This window comes from Pezoporus flaviventris, unplaced genomic scaffold, assembly GCF_033815535.1.
Source record: "Pezoporus flaviventris isolate CSIRO_AGI_PZ_B2104156 unplaced genomic scaffold, CSIRO_AGI_Pfla_v1 ptg000022l, whole genome shotgun sequence".
Taxonomy (NCBI): domain Eukaryota; kingdom Metazoa; phylum Chordata; class Aves; order Psittaciformes; family Psittacidae; genus Pezoporus; species Pezoporus flaviventris.
This window is the reverse complement of record NW_026892570.1, coordinates 2,618,943-2,637,341: the sequence shown is the minus strand read 5'-3', so window position 1 is coordinate 2,637,341 and position 18,399 is coordinate 2,618,943. Positions and strand designations below refer to the sequence as shown.

General features: G+C 43.0%; 1 protein-coding gene across 1 annotated transcript in view; it reads left to right on the top strand.

Annotated features, from left to right (window-relative positions):
- SLC28A3 (solute carrier family 28 member 3) overlaps window positions 1-17,690 on the top strand; it is a 67,834-nt gene extending 50,144 nt beyond the window's left edge. Inside the window, exon 18 of the mRNA XM_061456265.1 lies at window positions 14,880-17,690. Coding sequence (XP_061312249.1) covers window positions 14,880-14,970 — 91 coding nt within the window. The 3' untranslated portion in view covers window positions 14,971-17,690. The remainder of the gene's footprint in view (window positions 1-14,879) is intronic.
- Window positions 17,691-18,399: the final 709 nt, after the last annotated feature.

The window sequence follows — 18,399 nt, the reverse complement described above, 5'->3', positions numbered from 1 at the left end:
TATGGCAAAGTAATCCTCTTCAGTAACCTGCTTAGAGTGAGTTGGAAGAGCTTGTACAGAACTTTAAAAGCTTTTTAAAAGCAACTAGATAGATATAGTGTTCTCAAATCCTAAGTAAGGAGAGTCTGTCCATTACTTTCACTCCAACTAAGAAGTATTTCATCAAGACAGCAGAGCACTTGCTATCTATTCTGGGCTGTTCATCTCTCAGATCTGTATTAACGGGAACATTCAAGAAAGGCACACACAAAGGCAAGGGGCTGTGAGCACCCATACTTCAGAAACCTGAACTGGAGCCATTCACAGAACACTCCAAAAAACCACTCCTGAAGGGCTCAAAGCCAGAGGCAGTGTGCTGTTGAGACAGGCCCAGGTAAATTTGGTTTTCTTACATCAGTTTTCCATCATATTTCCTAATGTCAATCTAGGAAGGCTGTTGTGTATGCTTATTGCTGGAGTTAACTAAAGCTCTTGTGGGAGGTAGGGAGGTGGAGGGTGGTTTTGCTCTTACCAGCTTTGATAAGACTCTCTTTTCTAGAACATTGCTCATAAAAGCAATGTTCTAGAAAAATTTTCACTTGGACACAAAAGGGAGAATATTGTCCAAAGACACTTTCAGCTAGTTCCAAAACATACATTTCTGTCCTGCAGACCTTAACTTGGCTGTTTATAATGAAGAATTTGTCAAATAATGGCCAAAAGGAAAAGATAAGAGTGTTGGTCTAGTTCACTGTAGAGTTGTCTCTATATCCTTTTTCTGTCCAGGGAAATGCAAGACTTTAAATAATGGTAACTTTCCATTCCATGAAGTTCCATCAAAATATTCATGTCAACTGGAAGGACTTTCTTCTCCATGTATAATTCAATAACTAATAACTCATATTCCATGCATGAGTATATTTCAATAACTAGAAAAACTAGTAATTCCTTTTCTAATCATTGCTATTCCAATCTGTAGAGATGGTGTCCTTTGCAGTCCTTTGATAATGCAGCAGTGCCTAAAATTATACAGAAATTGTTCCTGTATTAGAAGTCACCATTACCCCCTTCCTGCTGTTGAAACAGTCCCTAAAATAGCAATGGGAAGGTACTTTCAGCTGCAGGGAAGGTTCTTTCAGCTGCAGCTAGATTCATTTCTCCTCTGACACAAGACCTTTGGTCTGTGCAAAAATCTCCCAAAATCCCACAGCACAGATATCAGGCAGAAGTGGCTTCTGTGCTGTATGCAGGTTCTCTTGCATATGCTTAGTTATGTGGCAAAAAAAAATATTTTGTATTTGACTCCCAGTAAAACTATATGGGCTGGTGGCAGACAGTGAACTGGATTCCTTTCATGCTTTATACTTTCTCAGGTAGAGCTGCAGTAGTTACTTCTTCAGAAACCCAGCCACATAATCGCTCATTAGCCATCAAAGAGAGAAGTATCCTGATTTCTGAGAACATTTTACTGAGAGTATTTTATTTCGCAGCACTAGCAGTCAAGAAAAACAGTTTCCTGATACACCTGAATCCAATTAAGAAAGTTCCAGTTGAACAAGTCCTGGTAGTGTTGGCCTAAGCAGATGAGAATGATCATTCTTCCCCTTTTGGTTTATTTTGAGAAGGGTCATTAAGAAAACTAGTTTTCAAAAGATGAAAAGTCTTCCATTTTCAGATGATCTCTGCAAATACAGGCATTTCAGAGAGACAAGGCTGAATCATGAGGTCTTGGTAGAGACATCTCAGGAGCTATTCTGGTGGCATTGTGAACTGTTACTGTTCTTTCTATAAAAATTATCTCATTTAAGATTCTTGGAAGAGCCTTTCATACTCATATGCCCCAGAATAAACTGTTGCAAGATGCATTCTTCCTGGCTGTGGCAAAGTAAGTCTATGTTGACGATATCTGTATTGTTTGATGGCACCATTTCTAGCAAAACATATTCTAAAACATAGTAGATGTAATTCTGAGTGTAATACTTCCACAGGCACTTATCTCCACTTTTGGAGATTGCATTGTGCAAACAGACAGAGAAAGCATCAGAAAGCTTTTGATCCAATTTGTATGGAATAAACAGCAAATGCATGTGTAGAGATCAAGGTAACAAGAGACAGTTGCATAGAATAGTAATCACAGCAGTGTTATCAAAAATAAATTAAATGCAGTACAAATTAAGCAGCCTTTAATGATACAATATAGAGCACAATACAAATACAACCAGGCCCCTTCTCTGAAGCAAGAATATGAATGTGTTGCACTTTTATTCTATTTGTATAGTGTAGTCCTCAACTGCTGATAAAACAATACACTGCGATCAGATAATCTCTTCCTTTCACTGCTGTGCCCTACATTTAATGGTCCATGGCTAGGTCTGCGCTGGTCAGCTCTATCGCTGGCCATGGATAAGAGCCAAAGTTCTCATTTGTTATCACATGGGCTTGTGCAGCTTTGTTTCCACCATAGACAAACAACTGCCTCTCAAGGTGTTGGTGCTTGAGTTTTATATACATTTATTTTCTAAAGAGACCATGTGTTGTTCTAGCATCAGTGAGATTATTTGGGGAGAGCTTTTTTTTAAACCAATGTTAGGACCAGCCCCTTCACCACAAGTCTAGATAGACCAGGACTGAAAATGTATGTGTCTGTATCTGCTGCTGGTAGCGCCTGTAGTGCTGAAAAGGGGCAACAAAGACAGACTTTTCATGTAAAGTATTTGTAAAAGGAGAGAACATGTTTGGGTTTTTTCTTTGCTTAGTTTGTGAATAGTCAGCTTGCTAACATTCAAACGTGAAAGAATATACTGATTTTGCAATATCTTATTCAGGTCTCTGCTCTACATTGGGTCTAAGGACTAGCCCATGAGGTGAGTGATGGGTCAATCTCCACCATAAACAAATGTAGGCGATGTCATTAGAGCTCTTCTGGCATCAGTGGCAGAAGTTATAGAGTGACCGTTGCTGGAACACTCCTGCACACAAGCACATAGGATGAAGTCTGTCATAATGAAGTGGCATACTGGGTTTACATGGCAAGGTTTTGGTAGCAGGGGGCTCTCTGAAGAGACAAGGACTGACCCCATGCCAGACATATCTGGTTCCAGCCAGCTCTAAAGCAGCAGACCCATCACAGGGCACAGCTGAGCCCATCTACAATGCTGGTGGCACCTCTGTGGCAACATATTTAAGAAAGGGTAAGAAACAGGGCGTGTCAGTTGTGAGAATGAGGAATGAGAAAAACATGAAAGAAACAGCCCTGCAGACACTGAGACTGGTGGAGAAAGGGGAGGAGGATGTGGTTTAGATGCCAGACCAGAGATTCCCCTGCAGCCTGTGGAGAAGACTGTGGTAGACCTGTTTTTTCCACTGCAGCCCATGGAGGACCACACCATAATAGCTATACAACCTGCAGCAGTGCTACAAGTGGACATGCCTTGAAGGCAGCTGCAGCCCATGGAGAGCCCATGCAGGAGCAGGATTCTGGAAGGATCTGCAGCCTGTGGAGGACACACAGTGGAGCAATCTGTCCCTGGTGTGCTGTACCCCCTACAAAGGACCCACACTGGAGCAGTTTTTGAATGGTTGCAAAGTAACTTTAGAGCTGCAGCTCTAATCTTTTCTAGAGGCAAAGTCGGCACAATATCATACCCCAGGCTGCTAAAGGAGCAGTATGAGCTGAAAAGGAAAATTTCTACATCTCTTTGTTGTAGAAAACCCTCACTTGCATCTGCCTTTACTTTATAACAAGCAATTACCTGCTTTACTGCTTAAACATAACTAGGGCATGGCTCCCTAACTTGTTAAAGTACGGAATGTAGGTCTTGTACTCTAACTGTGCCTTAACATAACCATACATGAAGCTCCCATATTACATATATGAACTATTTCCATAGGTTGTCAATGTGCAGCAGATGGGAAAGGTTCAGGCAATGAAAATGATCTGGATGCTCCAGCAGATTTGGACACAAAAAAGAAAACAGTCAACAAATTCCAAATGCTGTGTATTGAAAGAGTTACGAACACCATAAATGACACCAATGGAAATATTACTGGCCTATCGCCTTATGCTAATCCTCTGTCTAGTTAGAAATACAAAACAACCCTATTGTTTAACAAAAAATTAGCTACATGAACCAGTCTGAGCCTTCTAGTTAATGTAATCATAATCTATGTTATTTTTCTCATTCTCCTTATATGAACCGTTAGATCAAGGATTTTCATTATTTTTCATTTCAGCTTACTTCAATTACGATGTGTTCTAGAGTAGCTAAAATCTCTTGTGAAATTCTGGATAAGGAGGAGAACACCTGCAGATGCAGTCTTTGTTTCCATTCCTGTACCTGTTTCTACAGAGCTCATCAGCGTCAGCACCTGGGCTCCTCTGTGCTTCCACCCTCATGAGGGCTGGGTGCACCAACAATAGAGGTGACCGAGCCTGGAGCTGCCATGCTGCTATGGAAAGTGCCAGAGGAGCTGGGTTTTGAGGACAGTTTTTCAAGCATATCACACTTACAGTTTTCACATGCACAGTTTTCACACCAAGCTCTTTGCATCCTGGCACATGCGGCCAAGGTGGTCAGAGAGGTCAGACTCCAGAGTCTTGTACATCTTAAGAATTTGCTTCTTCTGTGATGTGGAAATGGGATCTCAGACCCTTCAAAACTGACTATGTACAGACTATGTCCTCTGGGAAGCCTTTCAGAACATCCTCTCTATAGTGCTTAGGCTGTGAGCTGTGATGGGCTGTGCTGTCAGTCAAGGGTTTTTTTCAAATGGGGAACATCCCCTGGAGCAAAAAATCCTTGTGACTATTTTCTGCCCCTCATCCTTCAGGAGTAGAGGATCTCCAAAGCAGCACTGCCTGCTCCTCTGGATTTCAGGTCTAGGCAAGGTAGGAAATCACCAAATTTCTGATGGTAATGTAGAGCTTCCCTGTGTTACAGAGTTTATTATTATTAGATAATCTCTGGAGACAACTGCTGCAAGTGAGAAAAAGCAGTGAAAACTCCAGACTGAAGGATCCTAACCACTGACACCTCATATGTATGCTTTTAAGCTGTTTCTAGTCATTTACTACAGAGAAAAAATCTCCCCCATGTGTTTGCACTGTGACACTGTAATGATCCATATGGCATCAGTGACATCCTGACATATGTTGTAGCATATGTTGTGAAAATGTAGGAGCCACACTAAGACCCTAATGAGTAAGAGGTAGGAAAGATGTGGAAGAATGTGCATCTCCAGGCATGACAGATGCCTTCTCCTACTTGAGCATTCTGCATTTCTGGCAGATGTTTCCTAAGTCTGTGCCATCTTTTTGAGATTTTCAAACATCTTTTCTGCCTTTCCCCTGCTCTGATTCTTTTGTGAAGAAGTTTGCCAAGGGGGTTACCGTGGCTCCCCACAGCATGGGTTGGTGGGCTTGTTCTTCTTGCCAGCACCTGAGGGATGGGGATTCTTCTCTTCCTCCCTCTGATACTTTTCCATGCTCTTCACTGTGCTTCCCTGTGTTTCCCTGTCCCTCTTTTTCGAGACTGGAGTGTGTTGCTCTCTCCCAGGTGGTTGCTTTCCCTTTCAGGGACAGAAAGGAGAGATAGGAGTGCAGCAAGGAGGGAGGCAGTGTAGGCTAAGGAGCAGCAGTACGCATGGTGTTGGGTGGGATGGAGTGAGGGCTTTGTCCTCATATATAGAGTGCCAAAATTCAAAGCTGTCTTTGTAAAACACTTCCCACAAGCTGAGGACTGTCATACTGCAAAAAGGATTTTCAGTACTGTGTCTTCTGGGTGAATGCAGAGGTACCTACAACTTCTTATCAGCCCACAGGTAGAAGTTGAAAACACTTCAGAAAGCCAGGAAAGTGGAGCTGAAATACAAAATAAAAACCAGTAGGAAATGAAAACCTTTGTGTGCTGCCAGCACAATTTCCGTGTGACTATTATTTCTTGAAACAGGCTTTTCAGACACACTTCTGTGTGGGCTGAGACTGAATTCTCTTTTTTGTTGATGTTTTGTGTTTCGAATTCCTAACAGTAAGAAATAAACATATGTCACACATCTAGCACATAACAGGTCCATTGTTCATTGACAAATTCAGTTTAGAGGTATATTTTTTCATGAGGCAAAAAGAAACAAAATTTGCATTTAAAAATTAGCTTTTAGGCAATATTTTAATAATAGACAAGTCCAGAAAATGTACAATTCACATCAATGTTGAAAATTTGACTGCTCCATCTATCATTGTGAGTATCTCGTAGATGTATATAATTAATTTTGTTGCCTGAATATTTTCCCCAGCCCTTGTGCTGTCTGTATTCCGAAACACTCTTTTTTACATGAAAGACAAAGAGATGACTGGGAATGTTATTCGGACATGGAGTTCATTTTTCCTCTGTCAGCTTTTTATGATTATTTTCTTTTGTGTTCCACAACATCTTTTCATGCACAGAATCATAGAATCATAGAATAGTTAGGGTTGGAAAGGACCTTAAGATCATCTAGTTCCAGCCCCCCTGCCATGGGCAGGGACACCTTGCGCTAAATCATATCACTCAAGGCCTCGTCCAACCTGGCCTTGAACACTGCCAGGGATGGAGCATTCACAACCTCCCTGGGAAACCTATTCCAGTGCCTCACCACCCTAACAGGAAAGAATTTCCTTCTTATATCCAACCTAAACTTCTCCTGTTTAAGTTTTAACCCGTTACCCCTTGTCCTATCACTACAGTCCCTAATGAAGAGTCCCTCCCCAGCATCCCTATAGGCCCCCTTCAGATACTGGAAGGCTGCTATGAGGTCTCCACACAGCCTTCTCTTCTCCAGGCTGAACAGACCCAACTTTCTCAGCCTGTCTTCATACGGGAGGTGCTCCAGTCCCCTGATCATCCTCGTGGCCCTCCTCTGGACTTGTTCCAACAGTTCCATGTCCTTTTGATGTTGAGGACACCAGAACTGCACACAGTACTCCAGGTGAGGTCTCACGAGAGCAGAGTAGAGGGGCAGGATCACCTCCTTTGACCTGCTGGTCACGCTCCTTTTGATGCAGCCCAGGATACGGTTGGCTTTCCGGGATGCAAGCGCACACTTAAGCCAGCTCATGTTCATTTTCTCATCAACCAACACCCCAAGTCCTTCTCTGCAGGGCTGCCCTGAATCTCTTCTCTGCCCAACCTGTAGCTGTGCCTGGGATTGCTCCGACCCAGGTGTAGGACCTTGCACTTGGCATGGTTAAACTTCATGAGGTTGGCATCAGCCCACCTCACAAGCGTGTGAAGGTCCCTCTGGATGGCATTCCTTCCCTCCAGGGTATCAACCGAACCACACAGCTTGGTGTCATTGGCAAACTTGCTGAGGGCGCACTCAATCCCACTGTCCATGTCAACGACAAAGATGTTGAACAAGACGGGTCCCAACACCAATCCCTGAGGGACGCCACTCATTACAGATCTCCAGCTGGACATTGAGCCATTGAACACAAGTCTTTGTGTGCGGCCATCCAGCCAGTTCTTTATCCACCGAGTGGTCCATCCATCAAACTGATGTCTCTCCAATTTAGAGACAAGGATGTCATGTGGGACAGTGTCGAACGCTTTACACAAGTCCAGGCAGATGACGTCAGCTGCTCTACCCCTGTCCATCAGTTCTGTAGCCCCATCATAGAAGGCCACCAAATTGGTCAGGCAGGATTTCCCCTTAGTGAAGCCATGCTGGCTGTCACCAAGCACCTTGTTGTTTTTCATGTGCCTTAGCATGACTTCCAGGAGAATCTGCTCCAAGATTTTGCCAGGCACAGTGGTGAGACTGACTGGTCTGTAATTCCCTGGGTGATCCCTTTTCCCCTTCTTGAAAATGGGGGTTATATTTCCCTTTTTCCAGTCATCAGGAACTTCACCTGACTGCCATGATTTCTCAAATATGATGGCCAGTGGCTTCGCAACTTCCTTTGCCAGCTCCTTCAGGACCTGCGGATGGATCTCATCAGGACCCACGGACTTGTGCACCTTCAGGTTCCTAAGATGGTCTCAAAGCAGATCCTCTCCTACAGGGGCAAAGAAGTCATTCAGAACCTCAGCCTTCTCCAAATCCTGTGCAGCCAGTTCTCCTGAGAGCTTCCTGACGGGGCCTACATTCTCCCTAGTCTGTCTTTTATTTGCTATGTACCTGTAGAATCCCTTCCTGTTATCTTTAATACCTCTAGCTAAGTTTAATTCTAACTGGGCCTTAGCTTTCCTAACCTGGTCCCTAGCTCTGTACTCTTCCCATGCCGCCTGTCCTTGCTTCCACTTATTATAAGCCTCTTTTTTCCTTTGAATTTTCCGGAGGCGCTCCTTATCCATCCAAGGAGGTCTGGCCCTCCTGCTGCACTTCCTTCTGGTTGGGATGCAACACTCCTGGGCTTGTAGCAGCTGACCCTTGAATATCAACCAACAGTCTTGGGTGCCTCTGCCCTCTAGGGCTGTATCCCATGGAACCTTACTAAGCAGGTTCCTGAAGAGGCCAAAGTCTGCTCTTTTGCAGTCCAGGGCAGTGAGCTTGCTGCATGCTCTTCTCACTGTTCTGAGGATCTCAAATTCTAGCATCTCAGGATTATTGCAACCAAGGCTGCCCTGGAGAGTCACATTTCCAACAAGCCCTTCCCTGTTGGTGAGCATGAGATCAAGCATGGCACCTCTCCCTGTCGGCTCCTCTGTTACTTGCAGAAGGAAGTTGTCTTCCACACAATCGAGAAACCTCCTGGATTGCTTGTGTCGGACCGTACCGTCCTTCCAACAGATGTCAGGGTGGTTGAAGTCCCCCATGAGAACAAGGGCCTGTGAGCGTGAGGTTTTTCCTATCTGTCTATGGAGTGCTTCATCCGCAGGTTCTCCTTGATCAGGCGGTCTATAACAGATCCCCACAGTAATGTCTCCCATAGCTATATTCCCTTTAACCCTGTCCCACAAACTCTCTGTGGACTGCTCACCTGTCCCCAGACAGAGTTCCATACTCTCCAGCCTATCCCTAACACAAAGGGCAACTCCCCCTCCCCGCCTGCCAGGCCTGTCTTTTCTAGAAAGCCTGTAACCTTCCATTCCAACACTCCAGTCATAGGAGCCATCCCACCATGTTTCTGTGATGCCTATTATATCATACCCCATAGACGTGCCCACATCTCTAATTCCTCTTGTTTGTTCCCCATGCTACGGGCATTTGTATAGAGGCATCTGAGCCGAGCTTCAACTGAAGCCGGCTCATTGGCTGGAGCGGCTGGGATATCTCTACATTGCTCTGAGCATTTATTATAGGTTCTGGCAACTGACTGGGTGTGTTGGGATGGAATGATGCTCCCCTCCCCCAACATGTCTAGTTTAAAGCCTCCTTGACCAGTCTGGCAAGCCTCCTACCAAAACCGCTCTTTCCCTTCTTTATCAGACCAGCTCCACCAGCCCCCACTAGACCTGGCCTACAAGCTTGGGTCCCATGTTCAAGACACCGAACCCCTGACTATGGCACTACCCTTTTAACCATTTATTAACCTGGCTAATCCTCCTAGCCTTTTTAAGGTCCTCCCCTGTAGCCTGGAGAAATGATGAAAAGACTATCTGAGCTCCAGAGCCCCTAACCACCTCTCCCAGGGCTCTGTAGTCCTTCTTTATGTTCCCCAGGCTGCTACTATCTATATCCCTAACACACACATGTATCACCAGAAGTGGGTAATAGCCCATGGGACTTACTAGAGCAGGCAGCCTCTCTGCCACATCCCTGATCCGTGCCCCTGGTAGGCAGCACATCTCCCTTGAGACAGGGTCAGGCCGACAGACGAGTGCTTCTGTCCCTTTCAGTGTAGAGTCCCCTACTACTACGACCTGCCGCTTTTTCCTGGCAGCACCAGTAGAGATCTTCTTTAGAAGTGCATCAGCCGGCTGTTTCTGGCTCGAGTGCGTTTCTTCATTAGCCCCCTGCAGGACAGCAAAGCGGTTCTGCGTGGGGACAGGGGATTTAGGGGGAAGCCCCTTGCTTTTGGTTGTCCTTTTCCTTCTTTTTTTTTTTTTTTTTTTTGTGGGTTTTTGTTTTTTTTTTTTTTTTTTCACTAATTCCCAGCTTCCCAGGTTAACGGCCTCCTTCTTTCCTTCATGAAGTAGAGGTGAAGCTCGAGGCCCCTGCACAGTTTGGGCCTGGAGCAAGCAGCCCTGCTTCCTCTCAGCTTGCCTGACATCTCGCGGCCTATTAACAGCATCCCGCAGCTCAGCCCCTGCTGCAGGAGCACCTCCACCAGGGAGCACCGGGTGCAGCCCTGCCCATTGCGCACCCTCCCCTCACCAGACCAGTGCAGGCACTCTCTACACCCCGAGCTCTGCACTGCAGCCTCCCCTCTCATCGGCTCTGTCTGGGTGCCTACGCTGGCCACCGCCGGGGCAGCCAGAGCAGAGCTCCCGGACCGGGCCCTAGTTATAAGCCGAGCGCTCACAATCCCGCTCAAACACCGCGCCGCGACCCTAGACACTCTCTCTCCCTGGGGCAGGTTTTTACCCAGTCAGGGTTGGTGCCGCTGCTCCAGGCTCTGCCCCCTGTGAGTCCCTCCCTGCTCTCGTCAGCTGAGCTGCCTGCTCCCGGGCAGGTCCTGTCGAGGACTTGAGGCTCCCTCGGTGGCTCTCGTCGCTCCGAGTTGAGGCTCCTGGACGCTGATCTCCCCCCAGCTCCGGTGTTGAAGGCGTCCTCTCTCGAGCTACTCACCTCAGCAATTGACCATGCAGCTAAACGTCACCTTAGAAAAACTTAGGACTAGTTTGCATCCATAGGCCAGTCATTCTGGGAGTGACCTCACTCTGTGCTTCCTGTTATTGCATTGTCAGCTTTCCATGCTTGGGTTTTCAAAGCATCAGAGAATTAATGAACACAACCTTTGAGAACAGATGATAGAATATTAAGTGCAGTCACATTAAATCAAATAGGTTTCCTGCAGTAATTCTTGAACCAAAAGAGACTGAACACACCCATCACTAGAAATCCCTCAGCTCCGATATGACAACTACATAGTCATTCCAACTTTGCCTACACTTTCACAGAGACGCACTTGCTCTATTGTCACCTGGTCTCCAGCTGATTAAAAACTCATCTGCATGCTCTTCACACTCAGAGAATAATGGGAAATTTCTCTACTTTAGAAACTCCTGCCACTTTCTCAAACTTTTTTTACCTATTGCCTCCTTTCCCCTCTTCCTTGGTTTCAAGCTGTTTTTGTTCCACTCATGTCCTATTGGCTCAGCTGTGTGATGTTTCTATGGTTCCCTGGTTTTAAAATAACTTTTCTAAGCTCATCAGCAGCACTGCTTTCTATTTTCTAGTCCTTTGTCACAAAACTATTTGGCCATTCAGCTTTTGGGACTAACTAGCCACATTTATCCCTTGGTTCTGGGCTTTCCTCAGCTTGCCACTCTTTTCTAGTCTCAAACTCAGAACACCTTTGAATAAGAAGCACCTGTAAATATATAATTAAATGCCCATAAATCTCACAATTTATCTGCCCCTCTGCTGATAAAGGGGGGCCCAGACCATGATGAGCATTAGGGAGTTTTCTAGTCAGTGATTCACAGCAACGTAGATCCTGTTTCAAAAGCAAGCAGAGTCAGAGGAAGTCGTACTGATTTTGGAGAGCTTTTGGGTTAGATGGTACATGAGCTGTGATGTGCTGTTATAAGATGATGAAGATGATCTGTATACATAAAACATGTATTAAGTCACCTGACATTTTATAACTCTGCAAGCACATGAATGGGAAAAGTGTAATGTACACAGTTTCTCAAGATGTTAATATCAGGCAAAACTGGGAAGAACAGATATACATGTAGCAGATACAGTGTAGGCTTAGACATTTGACACAGTCTTTCCGAAGTCATTCTGAAGTGAGATGTAAAATACAAGCAGAAAATAAGCTTTTATATGGGACTGAACAACTAATATATTCTGTTGATTGGTCTACACCTAAATTAATGTATAAAGACTTTGGTTTTCCTATTTTTCCCTGGACAAACTTAGAGAATGACATCAATATCTGAAGCACAAATGTTTCCAGGCTTAAGTCAAGAGCCCTCCCTTTTAGGTTTTTTAAATGCAATTTTTCAGAGGCTGAAACTGTAGCAGTTCCAAGTAAAGTTCCAACTGTAGCAAAAGCATATTGAGGAGTTGATGACATGGTAACCACAAGAGTGACTCTCAAGTGGCTTGGCACACTATGAAGTCCTTCAGACAGTATGCATGTTGCTACCCTTGTTGGCAGTACAGTTCATGGAGTGGAAGCTTTTGTCATACTCTAAGAAGAAATACTTGCCCCTCTTTCCTCTAATATGAGCTGTAGATCTAATTCCCACAAGCCAATTTAGTTATGTTACTGTAGTTTGCATTTGCCATTTCTGCTTATATTTTTAATTCTGTTTGCCAAGGAACCTGGCCTATCTGCTCTCATTTAGACGAGGATCAGAAAACTATCGTAATATCCATGGTGCTTTTCACTGTATTAAAAACATACAAACTGAATGTTCCTTCCAGAACTATTGGTAAAAAGAAGGTTAATAATATTGATACAAAGAATTTCAGGCGTCAGAGCTCTGAAATGCAGTAGTGTCCATTTTACAGGTTGACCTCATTGCAATGGCCACATTTAGTAGGCATTTGCAAGGTTTTCTTCAGAATCACAAGCATTATACGAGTCTTCTGCAAGCTCTGGGTTAAGCTGCTACCTATCAGACAGTCTCAAATATTTAGAAAAATAGCAAACAGCTATGGGTAATATTAAAAGAAAAACAGTATGAGAAGTTTGTGAAACATACAAATACTTGCCACTTGGACACCTTAATTTTGCTGTTCTTGTGATAACTGATGGGGGAGGTTGGGGGAGAAATGACAACAACTGGGATGAGTGCTATTCAGCTTTATATCTTACCAAGAGGGAAGAATACGGGAGGTTTTAGGGAGAAGGGAAACCCATGTGAGTGGCAGCATAAGGAAAGGAGTAAAGTTAGAATCAGAGAATGGGGAAAGAAATACAAACAGAAGACAGAGGTGGGGAGTCAAGAAAGAGAGAACAGTAAGAGTGAGAAACAGAAATTAAGGGGATGAAAATAAGCAGGGAGTGGGAATAAAGAAAGAGGTAACTAGAAGAAACAAAGTGGTTGGAGTGAGAAAAAGGTTGGAGAATGAGTAAGAGCATTAAGTTGATAGGACGATGAAGTGTCAATAATAATCAGAGAAGAAACTATAAAATAATTAAAAATGCCAGGAAAACAAATGCAAACTCCAATTACCTTTTCTTTTTTTTTTTTTTTTTTTTACTATGCATTAATCCCCCTGCTGTGGTCACAGTTCCCTGTGAGGAAAAAAAAATGACAAAAGCATCAGACCAGATGGTCCACATTACGAAAACCTTGGGCCAGCTCTGGCTTACACAAAGTGGGAGGAAAATCTTCCATCTCTTGCTATGACCAGCTCACAGGTCCTGTTCTCAGTCTTTGTGAGAAGGCCAGAAAGGGCTGCTTGCCTCAGGGTGCTGGGGAGATCTTTCTGGATGGGTAATTAGGAAATACAGTGAAAGGATTCAATCTGGATACCCTGCCCTTCAGTCAGGGGTGAGTTTGGCTCAGATCAGTTAAAGCATTTCTTTGGCATACTTCAATAATCTGCTAAAACTGCTCCCGTAACCACATTGTATTTTGTACACTAGTGAAAAAAAATGGATCTTGCATTTTGAACAGGCTATTTTGATAATTCTGAAAATTTTCCAAACATTTTTCAAGATTGGGATTTCCTTGAAATGAATGATTTCCTAGCAACAATTTTTGTTTTGAGAAATCAGCATTTTATGGAAGAAAAAGGGTTCTTTGACTAATTCCTGGCTCTCTGTTTTGAAGGAACAATATTTCCTTTAAAAATCTAATGTTATTTCCAACATGATTTGTTGATATAAATGTAGAAGCCTATTATCACTGTTTAAAAGCTAAGGCATTGTAATTAAATTATTTTTGTACTTCATGAGCAATGAACTTTCCTACTTTCTATGATTAATACAAGAAAGCCATAAATAAGTTTATTAATAATCAAATAATCTCTATGAACAAAGATTACCTAATTGTGATTTTCAGTAATGGGAAATTTAAGATTTAGGCTCTTTGGAAATGCCTTTGCAGATAGGTGAATGATTCTGGATATGTGCAGTCTCAACCAGAATTGCCCCAAACATCTTGGCTCATCACCACTTTCAAAGACCATGCTGATAGTTGCACAGAAAATGGACCTCTGAGGTTCTTTAAAAACTTTATAGAATTTATATGGGAAGCCGTCCAAGCCAGATGTTTTTCCATTATTTAGTGAATTAATGGTATCCTCAAGTAATGCTTTTTCTAAGATGTCCCTTTCTGTATGAAGGCATGTGGAGCATTTGAAGGCTGTTAAGGAGTCCATTAATTTCTTTTATGTACATCAGAATAGTAATTTTCTGAGAATAGATCATCACAGACCTGTTTACAGGCTTTATCATTTTGTTTGCTTAAAGTTATTTCCTTTAACTTGAATGTAAATAGAACTTAGTTGATTATCACCACTTCATTTTCTAAGTATATATTCCAGATATTTTTCCATGCCTATTCTCCATTTTCCAGTGTTCTCTTAAATGCTAATGTACAACATACTCTGCATTGGGACTGGAGATCATTTTTGTCTGTAAAAGCTGTAAAATGGAAAATTCACAATAATGTGCCCTGAAGTTTGATTTTTGACAGATCAGAATTTGGGCTGGGTCAATAACAGTTGACACTTTCATAACAACTTATATTTCAGGAACTAAAAGCACTTAAAAAAAAAAAAAATTACCAGAGCCTGAAAAAGCCCTGTAAAGTTTAAGTAATCCTCTGGTGTGCTATTTTTCCTACTTGCAGGGCTACACAAACAGAATACTTTGGCACAGGAAGTACCACTGACAGCTCCTCTGACTTTGGCTGCAGTACTAATGGCAGCAGAAGATGCTGAAATGATTGTCCATAGTCCCTGTACAGCATCTAAGAAGGGAACTGAAGATATTCGTTGATGGGACTTACAGGGAGAGGAGATTGCCAGGATTAGATGCAGGAGCTCAGGGTTTTGTATCAGTAGAGTAAGGGAAAGCAGTTGTAGGAAAAAAGCCTGACATTTGTTAGAATGACTTTATTAATACAAAATCCTTTAATTAAACCTTCCTCATTATGTCTGTAGTGTACCAACACAATATCTATGCTGTTTTCTGATGCCCAGCCTCTTTCAGTTATTTTCTTTAGCTGAAACTTCAAGTTATTTGATAACTATGGCAAATGAAAGGAAGGAAATGGCCTTGTGAATGGGAGTGATTATGTCTTGAAACAGGTATACTGGTGACAGCTTAGTTCCTTTGCTTTTCTTTTGAACATTCATGTTTGCTAAGCTGAAGTGGTGATTAAGTTCAGGAAATTCACACTTTTCCACCCAAAATTTTTGGTTGACCCTAATACAAACCATCCATCAACTTCTGTAGCAGAGGTTTCTTGAGCAGTAATTTCTGCCCCCCTTATGCTGCGCTCATTTCTTCCTGGTGAGCTTACTTGTTTTTAGCACTCACCTGCTCCTGCAGAGAAGCTGCAGAATGCCTGTCAAACAGATCAAAGAGCATATCTACCATTGTTTCCTGAGGGCCCATTGTTTATCCACTCATTCACTTTCTGCTCTTTCACATACTACTCTAAAGGGCCTACATTGTTCATGCTGCATTATGAGAACTCTAAGACTGATAGCTTGTCCTTTGTGTATGTGTCCATTTGTCAAACAAGGGGAGCATTCTGGCTGATGCATAAACATTTTTAAGCAATCATGTTTCAGGGGCAGTTCTATATGATAAACTAGCAAACTGAGGTGGGAATGAGAAATACAGGGATTATTAAACAAACAGCATTTCCCTTTCCAAAGAGCAAGTTGACCTTTTAAAATACTCCACTGCTCAGGAAAATTCCAGCTTTTGATAAATTTTGTCCAGTGAAATCCATTTAAAAAGAAGTTGGGCAAGCCTCTCTGGATTTTGTGGTTGTCTATTCCAAATGGCCAACTGCCAGCAGTTTTGCTGAGAGTGGGAGCCATCTGATATTCCAGCATAGAGAAAGACAGTGAAAGCAAGACACAGGGAATCAGAGAACCGAATGGAATTCAGAGCACAGCCTGTATTTTATGTGCAGTTTGAGAGACAGCACAAGTTCTACTAAAACACGATTTGGCTGGTAACCAGCTGTTGTTCAATAGGCTCTTTTTAAGCTCTAAACATGTAAAAGATGTGCTTATTATTTACAACTTGTTAAATATGGGCTTGAACAGCTCCAGTATGAGTCAAACATTCCTTCAATATAGGAGTAAAAGAGAAAGACCTTACAGATGTTTCTGATGAGGGACTACAACATCCTGGAATACTTCCTGCTGTGTGTTAGCCCTGTGTTTGCACTTTTCCCAGTGTCAGACTTAAACACAATGTGCTACAAATGCTTTGCATTTATTGACCTAGAGGCACTTTCCAAGTTGACTGCTCTTTGCCTGAATAGTAGCAAAACTTCCCATCAGATGGTATCCCTGGACATATGTTTACTATAATGTGTAACTGGGCATTTACTACACAATTTACATAAATCTTCTTCCTGTTCAGCAGCTAAAAGCTTGCCCAGACTCAAGCTGTGGCTAGTTTGCTATCTAGGCTAGGTGCTAAATCCTGAAACAGATTTTGGGCTCAGCTTCTTAAGCCGTCCATTCTGTAGTGAGAGTGCAGCTGATGTCTGCTAGCTTTAGATATGTAGGTGTCCAGTGCCTCCCATTTCATACCCAAGGAAGAAACATGTTCTTTTATGAATCAGCGTGGAAGAATCACAGAACCTCAGGGTTTATTAAGGCGTCAGGACACATCTGTCTCTACTTCTGGGTAACAAACACCAGCTGTCAATGTGCCAGCAAGGGAACATTGGTAGGCTGACCTGCATAGACAAACTGAAGTAGAAAAAAAATCTGGCTTGTCTTTGCAGTGAGGACACTCCACTCAACATTAAAGTCTAGAGTTCCCAAGCCTGTTGTCAGGTTAGGACACACCCCCCCCCCCATTTCTGTGTAACAGCAGAGAGCTCTCAGTCCTTCCCATTGTCAGAGAAAACAGCAGGAGTCGAGTACCTTGACTTCCCTGTAGTCAGAACTTGAAAATTATTTCAATTAAAATCATTAAAGTCTTTGAAAACAACATGACATGCTTGTGCAGTCATATGACAAGTATTTATGAACAAAACTTGACAATTTCCGGATAATTACAGAAAAAAGGAGGATTTAAATACAATCACTCAATGAAAGTAGCATCAGTTTAAAGTTTAAATTTCTTATAACTTATGCTGTTAGTAGTGCACTCAGCTCAGTAATAATAGAGAAATTTCAGCCCTTTAATATTATATATTAATGTATTTCAGTGAATAATACGATGTGAGTTAACCTGGGTAGGCAGCTCACTCACTTTCCCCCTTCACCCCTGGTGGGACAGGAGAAGAGTAAAGAAAGAGTAAAAGCAAAAAACCTTGTGGGTCCAGATAAAAATTGTTCAATATGTAAAGGAGGAGTGGAAGAAGAAAGAAAGAAAATGAAGCAAAACAAGTGATGCAAGAGCTATCACTAGCCACCTCCCATGGGTTGACTGATGCTCAGCCAGTTCCCAGACAAAACGTGGCAAACCTCCCTAAGTTCCCTTCTGTCTGTTTCGTTGCTGAGTATGATGTCATATGATGTGGAATATTTCTTCCGTTAGTTCAGCTCATCTGTTTGGTTGTGTTCCCCTACCGATCACTTGCCCACCCCCAGCCTCCTCACTGGGATGGCAGAGGAAAAAACAGAGGTTTGGATGCTGTGCAAGCACTGCTCCACAGTAGCTAAAATGCTGGTATGCTGTCAGCATTGTTTTGGCTACATACGTAAAACACAGCACCCTACGAACTGCTATGAGAAAATTAACTCCATCCCAACCAGACTCAGTATTGTTGGTTTTGTTGATGGTCTCCACCATGTATTTCCTTGACTGGATTTCCATAGCTGGAGCCACAGCCCATATTTGAAAGGCAGATACCACCACCCTTGCCATGACTAGAGGAACAGGTAGCAGTATAACCCTGGTACAAGATCTGTTTCAGTACCTACAAGACCAAGCCCTTGCATAGTAAAATGAATGCCCTGCTTGCTTAGGGTTGCTAACAGTACCACAGAGGGTGAGCAGTAAGAATGCACCAGATGAAACTCAGCCAGTCCTTCTCAGCTCAAAAACTGTGAAATGTGCTTTCTGATGATAAAAGGTTCCTCCAGATTCAGAAAGCACCATGTCATTCCTTGGAGGAGGTAGACTCTGACTTAAGGCAGGCTTTGCCTAACAGTCCCTAAATAGGCTCT